Source organism: Microchirus variegatus (genome assembly GCF_963457635.1).
Source record: "Microchirus variegatus genome assembly, chromosome: 17".
In the NCBI taxonomy this organism is placed as follows: domain Eukaryota; kingdom Metazoa; phylum Chordata; class Actinopteri; order Pleuronectiformes; family Soleidae; genus Microchirus; species Microchirus variegatus.
The window spans coordinates 23,896,074-23,920,558 of record NC_139818.1 but is presented as its reverse complement, the minus strand read 5'-3'; the positions used below and the strand labels follow the sequence as shown (position 1 = coordinate 23,920,558).

The 24,485-nt window shown below is 40.5% G+C and overlaps 3 protein-coding genes across 8 annotated transcripts in view; 1 reads left to right on the top strand and 2 right to left on the bottom strand.

The window, feature by feature from the left end:
- The window catches only part of mrtfab (myocardin related transcription factor Ab), a 46,780-nt gene extending 41,739 nt beyond the window's left edge, over nt 1–5,041 (bottom strand). For all 5 annotated transcript variants that reach the window (XM_083903566.1, XM_083903572.1, XM_083903568.1 and 2 more), the window contains exons 1-2: nt 4,872–5,041; nt 3,711–3,772 (exon numbers count right to left, since the gene is read on the bottom strand). The gene's annotated coding sequence lies outside the window, so the exon portion shown is untranslated. The remainder of the gene's footprint in view (nt 1–3,710; nt 3,773–4,871) is intronic.
- Nucleotides 5,042–6,234: 1,193 nt separating this feature from the next.
- On the top strand, nt 6,235–11,940 carry get4 (guided entry of tail-anchored proteins factor 4). Its single transcript, XM_083904312.1, has 9 exons — nt 6,235–6,415; nt 7,450–7,528; nt 7,619–7,700; nt 7,793–7,942; nt 8,026–8,164; nt 8,245–8,385; nt 8,467–8,542; nt 8,641–8,713; nt 9,766–11,940. The coding sequence occupies exons 1-9, from the start codon at nt 6,276–6,278 to the stop codon at nt 9,855–9,857; spliced, it is 972 nt and encodes a 323-aa protein (XP_083760438.1). The 5' UTR covers nt 6,235–6,275; the 3' UTR covers nt 9,858–11,940.
- A 977-nt stretch (nt 11,941–12,917) lies between these two features.
- Nucleotides 12,918–24,363, bottom strand: vps35l (VPS35 endosomal protein sorting factor like; the record flags this gene model as incomplete). Of its 2 annotated transcripts, none has more annotated exons than XM_083904167.1 (29): nt 12,918–13,255; nt 14,517–14,666; nt 14,945–15,063; nt 15,178–15,343; nt 15,456–15,595; nt 15,689–15,803; nt 16,785–16,862; nt 16,952–17,050; nt 17,166–17,229; nt 17,761–17,841; nt 17,916–18,001; nt 18,097–18,159; nt 19,214–19,294; nt 19,385–19,555; nt 19,659–19,770; nt 19,993–20,039; nt 20,334–20,534; nt 20,628–20,721; nt 21,416–21,463; nt 21,743–21,839; nt 21,991–22,047; nt 22,123–22,207; nt 22,320–22,448; nt 22,571–22,650; nt 23,158–23,182; nt 23,307–23,426; nt 23,520–23,702; nt 23,798–23,897; nt 24,347–24,363. In XM_083904167.1, 29 exons carry the CDS (start codon nt 24,361–24,363, stop codon nt 13,157–13,159), a joined length of 2,907 nt encoding a protein of 968 aa, XP_083760293.1. In that variant the 3' UTR covers nt 12,918–13,156. The 2 variants fall into 2 exon arrangements, with proteins under 2 accessions (XP_083760293.1, XP_083760294.1); XM_083904168.1 differs by having other exon boundaries at nt 14,517–14,663.
- Nucleotides 24,364–24,485: the final 122 nt, after the last annotated feature.

Below are 24,485 nucleotides of genomic sequence, written 5' to 3'. Positions count from 1 at the left end.
CATAACACAAATACCCATGCAATGAGGAAGAATGTAAGGTTTCAGGCTAAATAAGCCAACAGGGACGAATTTGCATGTTTGTGCTTTTACGACTGTCGCCGTGGCTGCTGCTGCGCTCGAGGACCAGAACTCTGTTCATGGACTTTTTTTTTTTCCCTCCTCCCCCCCCCCCCCCGCCTTAAACTTCTTAACAACCTCAAGAGTGATTTCCACACATTGAAGCCATCGCTGTTTCATGGAGGAAGCTGTAAAAACGTATTAAGTGTGTGTATGTGTGTGTGTGTGCATGTTCTGTTTTGTCTACGAATTTTCCCCCCTGGGAAAAATTAAGAAAGCGGCCCTTTACCGTAAAAAAAAAAGCTGGACTTGTGGGAACCCAACATCAACAACCAGAGTTTATCGGAGTGAGTGGGATCAGACAAACATAAGCTTGGTTAAAACAGCTCCGGGTTTATCACTCCGTCACTTTCCTGTTGCGAGATTGAGGAAAGACGTGAAACCACCCTCGTGTCTGTGTGCTAAATAAATACAAAGCTACATCCAACATCCAGTTAAAGCCTCGAGACACGGAAACAAATCCATGTACCAGCACCTCTAAAGCTCATTGATTAGCATTGTGCTTAACACGTACAGCATAGCACCTTACGGGCAGGAAAACGACACAAAACACCCACAATGGTCTCCCTGAAAACACAACTCCGTAAATAATTAAGCTCTGATGCACAACTGTAACAAATGGGTTAATATAATTTAATAAGCTGCAGATTTTCTTTTTTTTAAAGCTTCATTTATAATTCATTTAAGCTAACGTGATTACTGGGTAGAGTGCGCTGCGTTCGCGATCAATGCATTGGACGAAACGGAGCGTCCAATTTCAGGACATTACGTTTAGGAATAAAAATCAATAATAGCACGTTATCCGAGATGAAAATTACAACACATTTTTTTATTTATTATTCATGCGGCGTATTCTTGACCTGATGCGCTAAATTCGTTTATCCAATAACAACACATGGCATTTGATGTTCTGCTGCACAAGCAGGGCCTTGGACGATGGAACGGTCCATCGATGAGACCCAGTAGGGAATAAAATTCATTTATATCAGTAAAAACGGAAAAGGTACTGAATAGGATTGCCCAAAGGTGGACTAGCATACCTAGATGATGCTATTGGGAGTCAAATTTCTATTGCATATAAATCCAGTCCTGTTACCGTTCGACAATTCCCATCCCTTTGGATTTGACTTTGACTTGAAGATGCCAGCAGATACAAACGTAGTCAAAGACCAAGTTAATGCTCCGTCAGTGCAAAGATTGAATATTATTAAGTTCATGAATGGCACGACGGGATTAAACACAAAGCTGTTTGAGATTAAACATGCAGCCTGAAAGGATATGCTCTCATTACAACTCAGGGCAAAGGGTTTAATTTATCTACACCTGCTTTACGGAGGAGATTTTCCTGATTTACTGACCTTAAATTTGACAAAAGTGTTTAAATGTCGTCTTGTGTAAAACTCTCCTCTGGACAGGGCAGTCAAACACTAATGGTTGTTTACAGAGGAAAGCCTACCCGCTATCATGTGTTATGATCTCACTCTTGCTCTCTCTGGAAATATGCGTTTCCTGATCGCGGGGTTCTGACGGGGGGATTCTGTCATTTACTGTCGGGTGGAGCAGAAAACAACGAGGCAGTGTTGTCTGAGATGTCACTCTGCTCTCTTTCTCTCACAATAAAACCACCGGACCCAGGAAATGTTCACACAAAGTCAGCGGCCTCCATGTCTAAATATGACTTGGACACGCCATACTCCCAATTGTGCATTTGTTTACGTCTGAATCGCAAGGTATTTGAGAAGCACACGTCATTTCCAATAAGAAATGGACGCCATGGACAAAATCAGAAGTAACTTTCAATGTTGATTTTATGACAATTCTGCCAAAAACAGCATTAGATAGCATTAGCTCCACCCATACAGTTGTTTAAGGCCCGACTTCTCAACCTTAGGGACCTTTCTAAGGGTAAAACGATCTCCCCCGGTAACTTAATTTAGACTTAGGTTCCTCAACTGGAGACGCAGGTAGGTTAACAGTTATCTGAGGTCCCCGTTCCCTAAGGAGAAGCTCCTCCGTAGCAAGTAGCAAGTTTCAAAACCATACCAAATACTTTCTTCCCCATGTGTGTGCAGAGGTCTGATAGGGTCGACGCAAATTCAGTCATCCACTAAGTCCGTGTTGGTCTTTTTCCAGCAAAAGATTCCGGCTTTAGATTAAGAAGTTAACCCCTTTTCTGAGGACAACATAACATAACATAATTCTCTATGGATTCAAAGTGGATGTAAGGCCAAGTTGCAGCGTTATGCGCTTCTGGGCTGTATATTCTGAACTCAAATTTGTTTTTAAGGTTCCAGTTTGAAGTTTCTCCCCCACGTTCATCCTCCAGATTTTGCCACTGCACTCTCAAGCCAGTCCGTGTGTCTTTAGCAATGACGGCATCAGTGTTTCTCCTCTTAGTCAGGACGAGCTGACTCAGCAGCCAACGCATACAGAGTTACACATGTTCAACTTGAACAAATCCTATCATATTACAACCTTAAAATCACAGATTAAAGATGTTAAGAGCCAGAGCGAAAATGGCTAAGACTTAGCTTGAGGAAACAAAAGAAGACCTGCGCCACACTGACGGAGTGTGACATAATATATTTTTTTTTTTTTACAAGGAAATGACTCAAATCCTGGATAATGCATTACTGGCATCTAGGACACAGTGTACCCTCTATTATGGTGCAAATGATTTGACAGTGACACAATGTTTGTCGTGGCTTCAAGACGACACGTGAGCCATGATTCGTGCAAAACATTCACTGCGAGATGAATATATCTCTTTGACGCAGGATTAAAATTCACCAAACACTTCAAATAGTTTTTCCACTTTTCTGAGATCCTCACAGCAACACCAGTTGCTTTATCTTGACGTTACCCAACACACGGGTGCTATTGTTCAAACATGCAGGAGTGTGTACAGTTCTGGTGCAAGCACGGCAGTAAAGCGAGATACGCATGCTTCTCTACACGCCCACACTAGCCTTTCAAAAATGTATCACAATCATCACAATCATAGACACACACACCTGCTGACAACTATGATTTTTTTCACCTTCACACACACACAAACTAGAAACCACAACTAGGAGAGTTACAACACATTCACAGTTCCCGGCAGGCAGGTAAAGGATGTGGTTCCCACTTCCTGACTGAGATACCAAAGGATTTGCTCAGTGTTGTTGACATGGTTAATGACACAGGCTGATAGGACGGTGCAGTGAAAACAATCTTTAATAGTCTTACAACAAATCATTTGTACCAAGTGCAACTGAATTGGTAAACAAGGTTCCCACACCTTGGTCGGCATTGGAGTTCAGTGAATTAACTGTCATGTTTGATAAAGTAGTTTGAGATGCATCTGTTACATCTTCAGAAGACGGGTATACTCTTGTCATAAAGGGATGAATACAGTCGGTAACAATACTGATGATTGAACGGTACTACTTAAAGGGTGCCAAGAAAATATCCCACACATCATCACACCACCTCCAGCAGGCTGAACCACTTTAAAAAGGCAGAACAAATCCACACTTTCGAGTGTTTAATGCCCACATCTGACCCTATGCGATAGGTTTAACCAGAAGGTAAATAAGGTTGATGCCTACCTGTGTTATAAAATCCAGAAGAGACGTTTTCCCATTTCAGAAGGACACTGCTTCAAACGGCTCTGATAGGGAAATGGAAAACAAAAAGGAGACATTCTTAAAAAGGGAGAATTATCTTTTTAACCTCATTTTCCATTGCTATAATTGAGCTTAGCACCAGTAGCACGTGTACAACTGTGTGCTAAAGAAGAAGCATGAGGGCTGCTAATATAAACTCATCAGAAAGGTGAAACATTATTTCAGACAATGATTTCTCCCCTTTAATAATACCAGCTGATGTTGCATTGTATATTTTTGAGAAGCCTGATTAGTCACAAGTAATGAGATGTACGGATTAAAGTTAAATCTGATCATTTGGGTGGAGGTCTGGACTCATGGCAGGCCATTTCATCCTTTCCCGTTCCCAAATTCTAACTCAGTGGTGATCCTGGCTCTGTGGAAGAGTGTTGTCATCCTGGAGGATGGAGTTGGGTCCCAGATCCTGGAGATGTGGGCTCGCCACTGGCTCCAGAATCTAAGATGCTATCCATCAGGTGCCAGCACACACCTGGCAGCACTTGAAGCTCAAAACGAGAGTGAACACCAGCAGAAGAATACCGCAGGAGCACATTGTCTTTAGCCGTGTTGCCCATTCCACAGATGCACAATCCGTACAAGTTGTACCTCGTTGTGAAGGCGACAATCGGGCTTTCCAATGATATAAAATAACAATACCAAGTGCAGTTCAAACGATCCTATGCTAGTGTAGGCCTCTTCATAGATGTCATATGAGGCAGTAGCAGCTGTCACAGTCCAAAACAGAGACATACTATGCTATTGTTAGCCTGACTGGGTGGGAGTCAACCCTCAACAGTTAGGATAACACGTATAAACACGCGTAAACCGCACAAAAACGACATCGTGAACGTAAAATAGTACTACATACACACATTATAGTACTTATTTATAGCTGTTGCTAACATTTAGAAACATGTTAAGCTCATCTACCAAGTGTAGTCATCACAAGTTAGCTAGCAGCAGCGCTAGCATGCTACAGCGATAACCAAGCATTAGCTGCTAGCAGGGCTGTTCAACGCAGTCACGTCCGTCTGCGACATAAATAACACGCGTGTATAAGTGAGCCGCGCAGTACGTGTACGTGTTTTTTTTTGTTTGGCTTACTTATCATGGTCGCCGCTTGTGTGTTGGGACTGTGAAGCAGGAACGAGACTTCCGAATCACAAAGGAAACTTTGACCGGAAAAAGCCTCCGCTGCGTGGAAACACAGCAGCCCCACTTCCTCCGCGACTCACTCCACAGCTCCCCCTCCGCTGTCACGACTTCTGCTCGGTCACGGCTCCAGTCTGCAGACGTCGCACACACACACAAAGCGCTGTACTGTCCCCGAATATAATATTTATTTAACGTGAGGTGATCACGCAGATTAAATTAAACAGTGAAGGCGTGTTGTTGTGCTTAAAAGTGCACGTAAGCCCCATCTTGCTAAGTCTCTGTCTCCCTCTAGTGTCAGACTGCATGTACTTCAAGAGCTACAGGTTTGTAAATCAACATTTTAAATCGCCCAAAATTGACTATTATTAATTACTAATTACTACATATGTCTGTGACGTCATTTTGACCAGCATGAATTGTAGTCGTAGATATCTATGATGTCAATCTGACCAGTCAAAACTAGTTTCAGATTATATGCAATTCAGTCTTTACTAAAATCACGTCACAAATCAGTAATTTAGTTTCTGATAGTCAAATGACGTCACAGATATCCGTAATTCGTTTTTACTAGTCAAATTACGTCATATATTTCTGTAATTCGGTTTTGCTAGTCAGAATGACGTCACATATATCCATAATTCCGTTTTTTGCTAGTCAAAATAACATCACAGATATCAATAATTCGGCTTGTACTCGTCAAAATGACGTCGCAGATATCCATAATTCGGTTTTTACTAGTCAAATTACGTTATATATTTCTGTAATTCAGTTTTTGCTAGTCAGAATGATGTCACGGATATTTATAATTAGTTTTTTTACTCGTCAAAATGACGTCGCAGATATCCGTAATTTGGTTTCAGTTATTATAATAACTTGGTTGTCAATGTTTACATTTATTTCATTAATAATCCGTAAACCTCTTTTCAGCAATTCATACACCAAAATGTTCGTTACGGATATTCCTGCTATTATCTTATTAAACTATTTTTTTTTTTTTTTAAATATTTAAACTTTTTCTGACATTGTTTTGCCCCATTGAAAGTCAATGGAGCCCTCATCATCCGTCTATTTGTATGTGGATTGCCGCGGTTAACGCAGATGAAAGGCAACCGTGAGCTCATTCTTCATTATCAACATGACTTTTCGCCGTTTTCCCTCCGGTTTTTGCGCAAGCTTTCGTCAACAATGTCCATTTTCCCATTATTAAGCGCACAAAACGCCCACACCCACTCGCATCACCGGCTACGGCGAGCGAGGAGGGCCTGTAAGAGTTTAAAGCTTTCCGGGTTGGTTCGCCCAGTGTCAACACACGGAGCAGCAGAGAGGCGGACCGGCCACCGCGGAGCAACGACGATGTCGGAGCAGGAGTCTCTGAGGTGCTCCAGTGCCAGAAACCGTGGAGGCGTGCAGCGGGTCGAGGGGAAACTGCGAGCCAGTGTGGAGAAGGGGGATTACTACGAAGCACACCAGATGTACAGGACTTTGTTTTTTAGGTGAGGCGCCCGTTTACTCGCGTCGCTCGGTGCAGTTGTTAATTGTCACTCAGGCCCTGCCTGTTCCAGATCATTCCGCTGTCAACCTTGCTGCCGCACCTGCCCCTTTCCGATTGGTTCAATGTCGCAAAGGTCCCGCCCACTCCGGCCGTTCCGTCTGTTTCTTTGAACAGCTGCGCTGTCAATCTTAGCGGCTAGTTAGCCAAGTTAGCTAGCCACTCCTGAGCTAATGGCTAATGACAACTGAAGCAGATGTGTCCGGGGGCTGCTAACGCACGGCAGCCGGGCAGCACTCGTGTTGTACACGCTCTCGGTCAATACATTTCACACTTTAAATAACCAATTGTACGCGCTAGCACGTTTAAAATATCGTATTTTTTTGTGTAACTATGATCGTTGTGACTACCCATTTTGTTAGCAGTTAGCCTGATAGCCACACACTGCACCGCCGCCGCAGTGTGGACTGTGATGGTTAGACATATCTATAGTTAGCATATACTCCGTTTTACGATGTTTACATAATCACTTGTTTCAGTTGCTGACTTTAGAACAAGTATGACCAGAATTGGTTCATGTTCTAATATAACAGTTATATAATACCATAAATATAAAACCATAAATGCAAACATTAACTCACTATTTTGTCATCTTTTTAGTGATGTATCTTAACACTGTTTTATTGTGATTTTATTTTTGTTGTGTTATCTGTGGTATCGTTTGTATATGCTAGTCATTGTTAGATTTATATTTTGTTTGTTTGTTTTTTTTCCCTGCCCAGGGACTACAGATGAAATTTAGCTAGTAGCTAATTCTGGTAAGGCTGAGAGCCGTGCATTGTCCCTGTTAAATAAACAAATAATTAAATTTAATAATGGTGCTCACCTGCCCCAACACTGGCTCAGTCACTACCTGTCTTCAGTAGGGGTGGGAATCACAGGCTATATTATGCTATACATGTTTCACGATACCGGTAAAATCACGATACAGCGATTCTGTTTTAAACAATTCAACTTACTCTTGTCCTCCATCATCAGGTACATGTCGCAGGCTAAACACGCTGAGGCCAGGGAGCTGATGTACAATGGCGCTATACTCTTCTTCAGCTATAACCAGGTACATTACACTACCTTTTCTGCGTGAAAGTCATGTTAGAATCCTGTTTGTCTCATCATCTCGTCCCGGTGTCCGTTTTTCCATCTGCAGCAAAACAGTGCAGCAGACTTGTCCATGCTGGTGCTGGAAGTGTTGGAGAAATCGGAGACAAAAGTCGAAGAGGAAATCTTAGGTGAGTCGTCGTCGTCGTCGTCGTGACCTTGAGTCGCGTGGAGGTAACGTTGGGACGTTGTTGAGATGCGTTTCTCTCCGTTTGTTGCGCAGAAAACCTGGCGAAGCTGTTCAGCCTTATGGACCCGAACTCTCCGGAGAGAGTGGCGTTCGTGTCCCGAGCGTTAAAATGGTCTACAGGAGGCTCCAGCAAGTTGGGTCACCCGAAACTACACCAGTTACTCGCCGTCACCTTGTGGAAAGGTAATTGTGTTGCAAATGATGTCAGAATTGACACGGATGTAAAAACCCTGATGATTTAAAATATTGAAATGTCTGCGTTTTAGAGCAAAACTACAGCGAGTCTCGCTACCACTTCCTGCACTCGTCTGACGGCGAGGGCTGCGCACAGATGCTGGTGGAGTATTCGGCGTCACGAGGCTTCCGCAGCGAGGTCGACATGTTTGTGGCGCAGGCCGTCCTACAGTAAGTGAAAACCTCGCCACCCCCCCCCGTATACGGTGTCTGTGATCGGTGTTTCTCACGTTTTCTCCACCTCCTCCCAGGTTCCTTTGCTTAAAGAACAAAAGCAGCGCGTCTGTGGTTTTCAGCACATACACAGAGAAACACCCGTCCATAGAGAAGGGTCCTCCCTTTGTCCAGCCTCTACTAAACTTTATCTGGTTTCTGCTGCTGGCAGTGGATGGGTGAGGGAGCGCGTTTTAATGTCATTTCTTCAAAACTTACACAAATAAGATTGTTGACGATAACGTGCTTTGTTTCTTCAGGGGTAAATTAACAGTTTTCACAGTGTTATGTGAGCAATATCAACCTTCCCTGAAGAAGGATCCTATGTATAATGAGGTGAGTGTTGACAATCAATGAGTGCAAATAGTATAAATATATCTTTGACTGTCATTTTGTAACCCTGTGTCTCTCTCTCTGTGTGTCCTGCTCGTCAGTATCTCGACAGAATAGGACAGGTTTTCTTTGGCGTTCCACCCAAACAGTCCCCATCGTACGGCGGACTCCTAGGTGAGTGATCGTTTAAAGCTGTTATTTTAAAAATACAGTTGCAGGAAGCTATAAATATCATAAACGTGGACAATTAATGTTGCATGTGCTGAAAAAGAACACTTTTGGACGATTATATTCACGTTATTTTTTGCTTTCTTCACTCCTGGAGTCGTGAGAAACCACACCCCATCCACGTTCAGTACATAGACTTAATGCCCTTTGTTCCCGATGTTGTGAGTAAATAAAGAAATCCCGCACTTTGAACTTCAATGTTTTCTTCATTAGACAGAAATCGCAATGTCTCGCTCCCAGTAGACGCCACGTAAGTTGTGGTCGGAATTTAGTTGCCATTTTCAACTGGAACGCCCTCTTAGGTTGGAATTCGGAGTCAGATTAATCCGACATCTGTCTTATTATTCTATGCTAGTCACTCACGAAGTACTGTTTCGTATTTATCCGTGGACATGTTCACGCTCGTAGGTCACGTCGCTCCCAGTTCCGATATTCCGCCATAAAAGGAACTCACCGAGATACACGTCTGCTTTTTAGCGCTGGGCACGTTAACCGCCGCTAGCGGCTGCGGCAATTAGTTCCGTTAGCCGCGTTAGCTCCTTTATTAGCGTGCTTACAGTGGAACTGGAGCGGTCTGTTTATTAAACGAAAAGAGCAGCGCTACAAATAACCAGCGTACCCGTGTACTGCGTATGTGTGCCTCTGTTTTAGTTTAGCGTTACTTTAGAGACTCGTTTGAACAGTGGTAAGTCACGTAAACATGACGTCACGCACGTTTTTTTCCGGTCAGTCGGAAACGCGTCGCGCGCTAACGTGCCCAGCACTAACTATTTGACAAAATAAACGATTAATTGACGGTAAAATAAGCGTTAGTTTCATCCGTAGAGCCGATTGAATCAAAGCGCTACTCGCGCAGCTGCAGCACGAAATAAGATTTTAACCATTCACTGGATCAATTTGAGCCTTTACGCCGCTATGTGTGCCGTTAACTAATAATTCGAATAACGCCATCGCGCCATTAATTAAATTTTTTCCTTTTCTCGAATGACGCCGTGCAGGAAACCTGCTGAACAGCCTGATGGGTTCAGGCGAGGACGACGACGGCGCTGAAGAAGCCCACGAAGACAGCAGCCCCATAGAGCTGGACTGAGCCTCCTGCCCAACACCAGGAGAACAACGGAACACAACGATGAGGAAGATCACCACCACCACCACCACCTCCCCCCCCCCCAAACCACCACCACCACCAGCTCCCTTCATCACCGTGACAACAGGGGATGAGGCGACACTCGGGTCTGTGTTTTTTTTGGGGGGTGGGGGGTGGGGCAAACCAATCCCAAATATCGGGTCCAAAACCAGAATAAAAATCAGACGCCAAAAGAAAACCATCCTCGTCGGCACTTCCTGGACTGACGGACTCTTCCCTGAGGGGGGGGGGGGGTTATGATCCGTTTTGTTTTATTTTAAATAATTAGTTTGGGACTCTTTTGTGATTTTTAACCAACTGATAAATAATAATCTGTTTTTTTTTGTTTTTTTCGCTCTTTGTGAAAACTGTGAATTCTCAAGAGTTCGGAGCGTTCAAATCATTTTTGTTTTTGTTTGTTTGTAGAGACGCACAGAGTTTGTTCAGCGCTGCTGCTGCTGCTGTTTCCCCCCAGTCATAATTGAAGTAGAATTGTTCTCGTAGCCAAGGCCACCGTCGGTTCCCTCACCTCCAGTCTGTCCATTCAACAATAAAACAAAAACACAACTTGAATGTCGACCAAACAAATGTTTCGTCTTCGAGCGTCGCCAACCTTTTTCAAGCGAATAATAATAATAATAATAACCACAAAAAGAGGCGTCGCACACACGCACGCGTTTAAATCACGCACTCGCTGAGCTCGTTTTGCACCATCTCCAAGAGAACCGGCGTTCCAGTCTCCAGTTCTGTTGCGGTCACACTTGTTCAAAGTGTGGCGGCGAGGTGGGAGGAGCAAATATGAGACACTGTGAAAACCCTGTGTGTGTGTTAGAGTGAATCTTTTGCTTTGCATGTTTAAAAAAAAAAAAAGCTCATAAACCTGCTGCTTAACTGCTGTTTTCGTTCTCATTTATTATTATTATTATTATTATTATTATTATTATTATTATTAATATTGTAGCTGGTCACCGGTTCCTCTTGGAGGTGGATCAATCTTCCCTCACGAGTTCAGTCTGTCGATCGATCAGTGTTAACTGTCGCTCACATCACACACACACACACACACACTTTCCTTCGTTTTGTCCTTGTCTTTGTCAGTTATAGGATTTAAAAAATAATCATAAACAAACACTAACTGCACCAGATAATCTTCAGGGGTGAAACTGCCCCTCTGTGTGAAGGCGACGTTTTTATCAACAGCCAGGAAACTCTGAAAATTCCCAGGTCTTTCAAGTGTAAATTTGTGTTTTATTTACTTTGATTGTAATCGTGTGTGTGTGTGTGTGTGTGTGTGTGTGGTGGTGGGGGAGCTTTGGACGTCCAAACTGGCCAATATTAAAATACAAATGTTGCAACGCAAGAATGTCCTGAAAAAAACGAATGTTCTCATCTATGGATTGTTGAAATCGGCAGGAAATGATATTTGGAAAGTGCTGACTCATCATTCCCAATTAAAGGAAAATGGAAAATGGCATTTGGAAAACGCCGAGTCATCGTTCCCAACCAATACAAATAAATGAAACTGGAAAATAACATTTTGGCAAATGCTCAGTCGTCATTCCCAACTAATTAGGAATAAAGGGAAATGGATGGCAAATAACGAATTTGGGAAATGCTGACTCATCGTTCCCAACAAAGGAAAATAACATTTGGAAAATGCTGACTCACCATTCCCAACTAATAAACATAAATGAAAATGGAAAATAACATTTGGGAAATGCAGAGTCATCGTTCCCAACTAATAATATGCTAAATGAGAAAATGAAAGTTGGAAATTGCCGACTCAGCATTCTCAACTGTCGACCAATAGATTGAGTTGAAATATAAAAAAGAATCCCGAAATTGTAAAATTATTCAGATATTTAAAAAAATAAAAAAAATTACAATTTCATTGGTTTTTTTTGTATTTTGATAAATGAATAAAATTAAAGGTACAGTGTGTGAAATTTAGCAACATTTACTGATGAAGTGAAGTCGCATGTTCCAGCTGAAGATCACACTTCCCCTTTAACTGTGTAGCCTTCAGTTAGCACCAAGCATAATTAGAAAAGGCTCATTGAAATTGAAATTTTGAAATACCAACTTATGACTTAACTAGTTTTTTCCTGTATCATGACCCTTTTTTGTTTTGCTCAAAACGACTTTTTAATATTGTCCTCTTTGGTTTCCCATACAGGAAGTCTTATTATAGTGCTACAGACGGACGTATAGAAAAGCGACGAGTCGTCGTCGTGTGATTGTATCTCATCGGCGGTGGTCACCAGAGGTTTGAGGGAAAACTGCTACAAAAACCTAATCATCATTATTATTATTATTATTATTATTATTATTATTATTAATAATATTAATAAGAAGTAAAAGTCTCTATATAAAGAGACACAGTTGTCTCTGGTGACCAGCGCCACCTGCAGGCCTCTGTTTCACCACTGAAAGGGGAAAATGGGCAAATGTCGACTCTTATAGGTTAAATTACTTTGTTTCATTTTAAAAACCTGAAAGTCAAGTTTTGTCCAAATTTCCTTTTTATTATTATTATTATTATGAGCAGTTTTAAAAAACATGTGACCAAAGGCCCACTGAGTGAGTGTGTGTGTGTGTGTGTGTGTGTGTGTGTGTGTGTGTGTGTGTGTGAGTGAGCGTCATCACAGCGTTTGTATTTGGTTAATAATTATTATTATTTTATTCTTTCTTTCTTTAAGAACTTAACGGGGAGTGTTTGCCTTTTCAGTGATTCACTACATGAGTAAAAAATAAACGATGACTGATAAAAGAGCAGATTCAGAATGCCGTCTTCTTCTGGTTTTTCTAATACTTTTTACTTTTTTCACTTTATAAGAACCTTTGCAGTTTAAAAAAGGTGCAGATTATTGTTGCCTAAGGTCAAAGTGGCCTTCTTTTTACACAGCCACTTTATTAGGTACACCTGTTCCACTCATATCTTACATTTGTTGTTGTTTTTTAACAAAAACAAAAACTCCATTCACGTGACCAGTATTTAAATACAAAGCAGTTTATTTCCTGTATTAGACCTGCATTATATAGTGAGAATATTAGTGACACATGATTCATGAACTGTACATTAGTTTTCTTTCTTTTTGCTGCAGCTGGAAGTTTTTAGTCATTGAAGCATTTTTATATATATAAAAAAAAATGTTATGGTTTTTCGAACAGAAGTTGTTGTCTTCTCTAACTTCAGCTTCAAAGTCTGTGCTCCTTATTTTTTCTTTTTATTTACAAAGATCAGAGTGTTAAGTCGTACGTGTTCAGGTGCGCGTCTGCAGCGTGAGTCTCTGCACCGTGTCGGTCAGGTGAGTCATGTCGGGCTGCTGAGCCTGGTGTTTGATGTGCTCCAGAGTCCGAACCTGAGGGAGGGACACATTTGTTTTTGTTCAAATTTAGACCACAAATGTGTATCACTTTTTACACATTTTGGACCAAAAATTTTGACAAAAAAATTATTATTGAATTATTGAATTTTTTGTCTAAAATGTGAAAAAAGTCATAACTTAGTATGTCGTCCAAATTTTGCCCCCCCAAAAAAAGACAATTTTTTTTGTCGAAATTTGGACATTTTTTTTGTCAAAATTTGGACATTTTTTTGTCAAAATTTGGACATTTTTTTTGTCAAAATTTTGTCAAAATTTTTTGTCAACATTTTGTCAAAATTTTTTGTCAAAATTTGGAAAACATTTTTTGTCAACATTTTGGAAAACATTTTTTGTCAAAATTTGGAAAACATTTTTTGTCAAAATTTGGATCATTTTTTTTGACAAAATTTGGACATTATTTTTGTCAAAATTTGGACATTATTTTTGTCAAAATTTGGACATTTTTTTTGTCAAAATTTGGACATTTTTTTGTCAAAATTTGGACATTTTTTTTGTCAAAATTTTGTCAACATTTTTTGTCAACATTTTTTGTCAACATTTTGTCAACATTTTTTGTCAAAATTTGGAAAACATTTTTTGTCAACATTTTGGAAAACATTTTTTGTCAACATTTTGGAAAACATTTTTTGTCAAAATTTGGATCATTTTTTTTGACAAAATTTGGACATTATTTTTGTCAAAATTTGGACATTATTTTTGTCAAAATTTGGACATTATTTTTGTCAAAATTTGGATAATTTTTTTTGACAAAATTTGGAAAACATTTTTTGTCAAAATTTGGACATTTTTTTTGTCAAAATTTGGAAAACATTTTTTTTGTCAAAATTTGGAAAACATTTTGTCAAAATTTTGGAAAACATTTTTTGTCAAAATTTGGGAAACATTTTTTTGTCAAAATTTGGACGACATACTAAAGTATGACTTTTTTCACATTTTAGACAAAAAATTCAATAATTCAATAATATTTTTTTTGTCAAATTTTGGAGAAAAAAATTCTGATACTGTTTTGTGTCAAAATTTGGACGACATGTATGACTTTTTTGTCAAAATTTGGACAATTCTTTTTGTCAAAATTTGGACAATTCTTTTTGTCAAAATTTGGACATATATATGGAATATATTACTTTTTTGTCTTTTTGTTAACTAATGTAATAATAAGTTATTGATAGAAGTCGCTAGCATTGAAGGTTACCGAACAGAGGAGGACGTGAATGCGAGACGTGGAAGAACTCACCGAGATCCTCGTCTCGCAGTATCCGTGTTTGTGGCTCAGGTTCCACAGGTTGACGGTCAGCTGACTCAGCTTGTTGTTCCTCAGGTCGCCGTGAGCCAACAGCGCGCTGAAGAGGGCGAGCGCCACGGCGCCCTGACGCCTCGTGCTCTGCTGTGATGAAGTCAATGTCAGAAATGTCAAAACATAAAAGCATAACGGTTCTATTTTTATGACTTATAAAGCATTTAATGCTCTTAAATGCATAATCATTTTCCCGGCGCTGTTTTTTTTATCTGAAAACTAAGGGGTGGGAACAGAGATTTTCAAAGTAAGAGCCCCAACGATTTCAGGAAACACCACAGCCAGAGTTGGGAGCGTCCTTTAAAGAAGTATTTAAACTGCTTTTAAAAGCCATAACTTTAATAAACGACATTTCTATTCTTCTTCACCTCTTCACGCCCGAGTGACTTCAGATGATCCAGGATCTGCGCGATCAGAGTCTCGCTCAGCTTGTTAATCTCGGACAGGAACTTGGGGTCTCCTCCGTAGAGCGTCTCGTTGGAGTCCACTGAGAAGACAAAGACAACGTGTGAATTAACGAGGAAAAAAAGAAGATTTACATCATTTAAAACAGGGATTATCTGACTTATTTGTGTGTCTGTGTGTGTGTGTGTGTGTGTACCTTTGGGGATGGAGTAGAGGTAAGTTTCCTGACTCATGGCGGCCAGCAGAGGCAGCGCGCTGATGTAAACGCGCACCTTGGCGTCGCTGTTGTCCTCCCAGGCGTAATCCTGGACCATGTTGAGCAGACCGCGCACCAAGTAGAGCACGCCGTGTTCTGGGTGATCCTGCAAACACACACACACACACACACACACACACACACACAAATCTCACACACAAAATAAAAACAAAACAGGAAGAGGAAGAATCAGAGATAATGGAGTGCGAGTTTGTTACCGGGACAACCAGAAGCGTAGCCAGGAAGTTGTTGACGAAGTCGAGGAGGAAGCTTTCTGAGGAGCGGAGTTTCCCCTCGACGCTGATGGAACGAGGGACTTCTGGGAGGAGACTGACCGCGGCCTTCAGGAAGGCGTCGGCTGCAGGAGAGGAAGAGGGAGGGGGTTATTGGACATGAAGTGGTAAGATAAAAGAGGGAAGAGGTTTTGGTTCTGAGGGATCCGTCTTCTCACCTTGAGAGAGACACTGATTGGCCAGAGCCACCTGACCAGAGAGCAGGTAGAGGCTGAGGCGACTGAAGATGCTGCTCAGAGACGGGACGGTGATGAAACTGTAGGCCGCACACGCCTGGAGGAGGAGGAGGAGGAGGAGGAGGAGGAGGAGGAGGAGGAGGAGGAGACAAACACAGGGAAACGACTAAATCTGTGAAAAACGTGTGCTTGTTTACTCAAAGTGTTACGGTACGCTGTGGAAAAATGGATTAAAAGCACTTATGAGAGTTTATATTTAAGTTTATCAATGAAAATGACATTTTATTTTTGGACGACATACTTATGTACGACTTTTTGTCAAAATTTGGACAAATTTTTTGACAAAATTTGGACACTTTTTTTGTCAAAATTTGGACAAATTTTTTTTTCAAAATTTGGACGACATAATCATGTACGACTTTTTTTGTCAAAATTTGGACAAAACATTCCAATCATTTTTTTTCCTCAAAATTTGGACGAAATACGAATGTATGACTTTTTTGTCAAATTTGGACCAAAAATGTGACATTTAAATGACATTTTATATGTTAATTTCATGCTAAAAGCTGTTAAATTATGCAGTTTTTTATACATATTTAAGCATAATTTATAATGCTAAAATATTCATAACAAGGCAAAGGAAGAATTGATTTGAAGGAGCCTAATTATACATTAATGAACTTAGAGAGGAGAATAAACTGCACAGTTTCCCTATTTTAACCATGGAATTACCATAGAAAAATTTTATTTTCTTTGTAAAAATTCAACTTAACTCCATCATAACACCTTTAATAATTGAGCAAAAACATTTCTAGCATCTGTTAGGGTTGTATACGATTCTGTGGCAAATATAAAATTGCGATTTTTCGTACAAATATTACGATTGTGCTTCGATTTGTGCTACTTTTTCCATCAGCATTACCACTAAATTATTAAGTACTCTATGTTCTGTGTGGGTTTTTCCTCTCACGGTACAAAAACATGCAGATTTGGGGATTAGGTCAAATTGGGACACTCTGAATTGACAGCAGGGATTGGCACCAGCAACCCGCCCCACGACCCTCATGTGGAGACTCACCCTGACGAACGCGGCTGTTTTCCTTGAGTGATTCCCCCTCATCACCCTCCTGGTCTCCATGGCCAGCTGGTTCACTGTCTGCAAACCAAAACAAGACAAGGTGATAAATATGATGTGTGTGTGTTCCATGTGTGTGTTCACGTGTGTGTGTGTGTTTAGACACTGACGTGGATGAGCTGCACCAGGACTGGCTCCAGGTTACAGAAGGTGGCTCTGGCCTCCACACAGAAGCTCAGCTGCTGCTCGAAGTCACGGCCGAACGACACCTGGACGAAGAAGACACAACGCAGATATATACGATACGTAAGTGTGTTTTAATTTCTGCTAATAATAACGTCCGCTAAACGCTGCACGGAAAATAACATGACAGGACTGTCTCACCATGCGAATGAAGCCAGTGATGAGCAGAGCCAACGATCGCTTCTCGTCCTCCAGAGTGAGAGCACTGTGAGACGCAGAGCAGGCGTGGTTAAGACTGAATGTTTATTTAATATATTTTAAATTAAAGCTGCAGTTAAAAGCTTTTTGTTGTCGTTAATGTTCTTATTTTGAACAAAAACAATGTCACATTATTTGTATGCTGCTTCCAACATTTGTCTGAGGGAGTGTTTTACGTGTATACAACAGCAGCACATTATTCATTATCAATAAATCTGTTTCACAGGTATTTTATACCCTAATCGAACTTAAATGTGAATATTTTCTGGTTTCTTTGTTCGATAAAAACAAATAAATCATTCAAACTGATTCATTTCGGTTTGTTGGACAAAACAGGATGTTTGTGAACGTCACGATTTTTGAGGTTTGGGAAGATTTTTCAACATTTTCTGACCAAAAAATAATCACAAAACGAATCAACAGATTGATCTATTGCAGCCTTAGATTTTAACTCTATTATGCTGAGTTTTAACTAATAACAACATTTCCAGTTAACCGTAATTATATCATAACATAAACATTTATGAGATTTCCTTACTTGACAGAGTCGTGCATGGTCTTGCAGATGTGCAGCATGGCGTTGAGGATGACCGGGTCTCTGGTGAGATCCACCTGGTGTCTGCACAAAAAGACAATTGATTTTAAAACTCCATAAATCTGATAGAATCTAATCATTTCGACCAAATCTCTTACTTGATGAAGACCTCCATGATGGACCTGCACACCTCCACTCTCACGCTGTCCTTCTGGAACATGTCCAGAAACGGCAGGAAACGCTCCTGTGAAACAACAAAAAGAAGAAGGTGGTAAAAAAAAATAAAAAACATTTTCATCTAGTCTTAGTTTTCTTGGTTTTGACCTGGCCAACGCTCACCATGGAGAAGAGGACGGAGAAGTCGTGGAAATAGGTGAGAATCTTCCTGATGACTGACTGCAGCTACAAACAAGAACACAACAACAACACAGAGTTACTACAGAGGACAAATATATACGTAAACGTCACATTAACTCCATCTCATCCTATCTATGTTAGCTATAGAGTAAAGATCCATGATAAGAAATAGTAAACATACAGGGGCGTTACTGGGGCGCTCCATTTGTAGTTGGAACTCAGAATTTCCAAGAAAAAAAAAAAAATCATCATAAAAACGGAAAAGAATTCCTCAGAATAACTTAAAAAAACTTTTAAAAAAAAATACTCAGAAAAAAACAGGGAAAAAAGTACCACGAGAAACTGGAAAAAAATTACTCTGAAAAACCGAAAAAAAAAATTTACTCCGAAAAACGGAAAAAAAAAAATTACTCCGAAAAACGGAAAAAAAAAATTACTCCGAAAAAACGAAAAAAAGAAAATAACTCAGAAAAACCAAAAAAAAAAATTTACTCAGAAAACCAAAAAAAAAAATTACTCCGGAAAACCGAAAAAAAAAATTTACTCAGAAAAACCGAAAAAAAATTTTACTCAGAAAACTGAAAAAAATATTTACTCCGGAAAACCGAAAAAAAAATTGTACTCAGAAAAACCAAAAAAAAAATTTACTCTGAAAAACCGAAAAAAAAAAATAACTCAGAAAACCCCCCAAAAAAAATTTAATCAGAAAACCGATATTTACTCCTATTACTAAAAATTTATTTGCTCTTGTCCATATACAGCTCTAGTACGACTCGACTCATGTCTCTCTCTACTCGGTATCTACTCGGTATCAGGAAGTTGTTTTAAACTCGACTTATGACTCTTCCAGTGACGACCAATCAGTGGTCAGAGAGTCTGTTGACGTCACATTTTAGTATAGACTCAGCTAGTAATAAAAGCAGAAAAACAAGCAGAATCGAGCCGAGTTGTGGTAGAACTGTATAGTGGAAAAGCTCCATGTGGATCTTCCCCTGTTAGCCAGTGTGTTAGCCAGTGTGTTAGCCAGTGAGTTAGCCAGTGAGTTAGCCAGTGAGTTAGCCAGTGAGTTAGCCAGTGCGTTAGCCAGTGAGATGCTAACCTGAGTGTAAGCGTCTTCAAACGCCCGGTCCGGAGTCATGTGTTTGATGACGTCAGCGAGGACGGTGTTGACCTCACGTTTCTGAGAACAGAGAGAAAAACGATGTTGGGAGGAAAAACGGTGATGGAGGAAGAAGAAGCTCTGCGACGATCTTTGCTCCGCCTCACTCACTGTGAAGTGTCGGCAGGTGAACTCCACCCAGATTTCGGCGCAGCTGATGTAATCGACCGGACTGCGAACTTTGGTGACGACCTTCCACGCTTCGTTCAGGATCGTCAGCCTCTCGGACTCCGGCGGGTCGGCGCAAGCCAGACTCTGACCCAGAGACCCGAACAACAGATGCTGTGGAGGAGGGGAAAAAAACGAGGAGGAGGATGTTTTAAAGTAGAAATGTCAACTGTACAATCTCTAGACCCTTTAACTTTGGTGTTTTAAGCCCTCAGACCTTTGGGAAACCGGCCTCGTCGCAGTCTTTGATCATGCCGATGAAGTCCGTGGCTCTGGCTGCGACAAACTCCGGCCTGAACGCCCTCATGACAGAATTCAGCAGCAAAGCACTGTGGGAAAATCAGTAAAACAGGTAAAAAGAGCTGAAGTGGTTGTGACCTAAACTAAAAAAAAATACAGCAATAAAAGCGACATAATACGGAATTAAAAGGACCAGTAAGTAGTTTATTTAAACGTTCTTAGCTCTTGTAGCACCTCATCTTACACTGACAGGACAAAAGCCCTTCAAAATAAAATACCCTCGTACGTTTAACATATTAAAAAACACTCACTTGTTTCCCAGTTTCTTGCATCTCTCCATCATCTCTGTGAGCAGAGGCTGAAACAAAGAAACACCAGCAGTCAGTGGCTGTATATCTGTATATTCATATTAAATAATAAAACATCTTTTACTTTGAAGAGTTCTGTGTCGACGAATTGGTTTGAAGCTTTTTTCATGATTAAAACAAGATGTCCGATCGTCTTAGCTTCATACATGTGAATATTTCCTTTGTTTCTTTGCTCCACAAAACAAAGAAATCATTAAAACTGAATCATTTTGCTATCTTTTTTTTTTTTTTTAACATTTTCTGACATTTTATGGACCAAGCGATGAATCGATTACGCCGTTTACCTCCGGCGCCCTGTAGGCGATGCACTGCAGGATCCAGCTGACGGCGGGCGAGTAGAGCGTCAGGTACTCGGGCGTCTCCACGCGCTGCACCACCAGCTGGCCGCGCACGCTCTCGCCGCCGATCTGGCGGAACGTGGTGAGCAGGTCGAAGAAGTTGCGGTTGAGGGTGTCCTTCAGGTGCGGGGCCACCTCCATGCCAATCTGAAGAAGAAGAAGAAGAAGAAGAAGAGTCACCTCCTTTTAATCCTCTTTATAATGTTGCGATGGCGAGGAAAGATGAAGCATGAGTCTCACCCTGCAGAGATAAGCTCTGGTGTACGCAGCCACCAGAGGATCGCCGATCCCTCGGCTCATCGCCGTCAAGCGGGGGAGCGTGTCCTGGATGCCACTGTGTGGACACGAGGGACATAAGTGGGTAAAAATGACAGAAAAGCTTTCTCGTTTGTCGTAAAAGGAATCTATAAATTCCATAAAACATATGTGTGTGTGTGTGTGTGTGTGTGTGTGTTTTAATCCCATATCTCTCGAACCCAAAGTCTGTTTGACGTTGTTTGGATAAGGAATACAAAAGATATTGTTAAATATATGTCGGTAAAAGAAGCCACTCCCCCAAAATTTGACAAGAATTTTCCCAGTTCAATCAAGTGCATCTATTTTACCTCTATTTTATTTATACCATTTTTTTTTATTATTTAAATAAACTATTATTAATAATAATAATAATAATAATAATGATAAGAATAATAATAGTGTTTATTCTTGTTTTAAAACGATAAAATAATGAAGAAAAAAAAAGGAAAATAATTAAGTAAATACACTAGGAAATCTATTTTATTTCATATAAATAAGTTACATATGAATAAACCTTCATATTATCTAAAAAAAAAATTAAATACGGGTCTTTAGGATCTAAAATGTTGTCGGTGCAGTTTAGTTTTAAAATAATCATTCAACTATTTCTGTTTGTAGGGTTAGGGTTAGGGTTATTGTTACAGTATATGATTTAAAAAAAATACTTTTAATTAATGCATTCATTAATGAAATAAATCATAAAAACAAATAAAAAAATAAAAGAAACTCACTTTTTGTTGAGGAAGCGGTTGCATTTAAGGATGGCGGCCTCCACGTATCTGTTCACGGAGGTTAAAGACTATAAGACTTTTAAAATTAGATACAAGAGGAGGTTTATACATAGTGAATATATATATATATATATATATATATATATATATATATATATATATATATATATAACAAATAAATAAATAAAGCTTAATAATATAACAGCTTCTGTACTTCTTTGTCTCAAATATAAAAGTATGAATTATTGCAAATGATCAACATTAGAACCAACGTGACATGAACACAGGCCTCAGATCAGCGTCGGTGCTGACGTGGGTGAAGGATACAGTCTGGGCAGAAGCTCCCTGATGGAGGCGATCTTATAGAACCAGTTGAGACACGTCTCCTTGGCCGTGTCGTTCACGTCCTCGGCGGTGAAAGAGTCTGAGGAAGGAAGGAAGGAAGGAAGGAAGGAAGGAAGGAAGGAAGGAAGGAAGGAAGGAAGGAAGGAAGGAAGGAAAGGACGCTTTAATTAGATAAGATCAACGCGAGCGTCCTTTCACGATCACTGCCGCGACAGAAGTTCGATCCTTACCCGGCAAAGGCTGCGGATCGGAGCACATGGTCCAGATTCTGTCGTACACCAGCTGACCTACGAACGAGCAACGAGATACTCAAGAAAAGTGCTTTAAAAAAAAAAAAAGAAAGTCGAGGACCGACAACGCACCGAACGTGTCGAGGATGTCCGTGATGAGGACGAACTTGCTCGGGTAGAACTGGATCACAGAGGTGTCGGCCAGGAGCTTGGAGCACTGGAACACACACATGCAAATGAATGAATTCATGTCGACACACACACACACACACACACACACGCACACACACACACACATACACAACAACAGAGTCTTCTTCAACTGTTACCTGGATGACGATCTTCAGGGCTTTGACCTTCTGGTCCGAGGACCAGGCCTCCTTCAGGGACTGGTTCAGCTCCTCGATGCGGTTGGTGTAGTCCTGCTGCGAGAGGTTCAGCATCTCTCTCTGAGAACCCTGAACACACACACACACACACACACACACACACACACACACACGGACTTGTTGTTGTTTTTTAGAGGATTAAAGCACCAGGAGATCAAACATGAGTGATGGGGTGGATTATAATAATCTACCTCCTCCAGATCGTCCAGCTCCTCCAGGCGAGTTCGGACTTTCTCAGAAACACCTGAGGATCCTGGACTTTGAGCTTTTCCTACAAAGACAATGGGATTATATATGGGTATATATATATATGTGTATATATATATGCATATATATATCAATATGTACATACATATACACACACACACATATATACACACACACATATATATACACATAAATACCTATGTGTATATGCATATATGGATATATATAGATATATGTATGTATGTATACATATATCTATATATGTATACATACATACATAGAGTATATATATATATACATATATGCATATACACATAAATACCTGTGCGTATATGCATATATGGATATATATATATAGATATATGTATGTATGTATACATATATCTATATATGTATACATACATACATATATATATATATATCTATATATACATACATCTATATATATACACACATATTCAGTTACAGCATTTTTTTTCTTTTGAAAATTCAAATTTCAACTGTTATTGATCAGTTCTAGATAATCTTAGTTTTAGGAGATTATTACTCTGAATAGAAACATGGGCCTTACCTTTGTCAATGCCCATGAAAAGATTCTAGAAAGACAAAGAAAATCAGAGTAAACTCCACAGTAGATTACAAATAGTTTAATCTAAGATAAGATAAGTAAAGATAAAGGTAATCGATAGCAAACATGCGACAGCTTTGGAGCAGACTCACAATGGAGAGCTTTTCAGTGGTGGTGAACCTGGTGAGGATCTCTCCTCTCTTAGAAGACCAGGGCTCAAAGTCTGGTCCCACTGCCTCTTCCTCCTTCTCCCTCCTCTTCCTCCCCAGATCCTAGAAGACAAAACATCTCAGCTCTGGAGTACACACTGAAAAATAAGCCTTTAACTGTGTGTATGTGTAGCATGAGCTTATATCTGAACTGACCCCTGCAGAGGAGCTGTGGGACATGGCTGGAGTCTCAGTGGCCGACGCTGCGGCGAACATGGACAGAGGGTCGGTGCCGTCCATCATGGAGCTGAGGGGGTCTGGGGGCGCTGAGGAGGAGGAGGAGGAAGAGGACGAGGTGCTGCCTTTGCGAGCCCCGTGGCGGGTCTTTGTGTCGGTCACCTGCGATCGGAGGGCAAGATAAGTCAGGGAAGGACGACAACGACAATGACAGTGTTGATGAGGCTGAACGGCAGCAGGTGGAGGATGCCGGGTACCATGATGGGTTTCAGGGGATGGTAGTCTCCAAACTCGACCGGCGCCAATTCAGGACGACACCTCTGCAGCTCGGCGTCATAGTTGCGTCCACGGGAACGCCTGCTCACACCACACACAGAGAGAGGACAAACCTATAAATAACTATTACATTTGATATTAGATTATTGTGATTCACTGCATCTAAGAACCCAAAACAAAGACTTTTAAAAGACAGGAATTACATGCAAAACCAGGTGCCATACAACATTAGCTAATAAATAAAGGTATTTTACAACATCTTGGACTCAAAAACCACGTCAGTGTGTAATAACGTCCACGGACTCCGTTATACTTAAGATAAAAGTGAGCATTTTAAATTCCACAGGCCACAACCACAGAAAACAATCACCTATATGTTGAAAACCTGTTGACATTCAATTTCGGGCGCTTAATGACGCTAAAGCCACAACATACACGCACTTAATATTTGCACAACCGCGAATAAACATCATTTAACTGGTTTAATTTGGAAATAAGGGCATATTTTATGTGAGAAAAGAGCAACTTACCACTGCACCGCGGCCATTTTTTCTACAATCACATGACACTTCAGTACTTCCTGGTTACGTCAAATTGTAGGCAATTCACACGTTTTTCTTTTAAAAATGCATTTTTTGGCATATTCGTTACGTATTATACTGTTGTTTT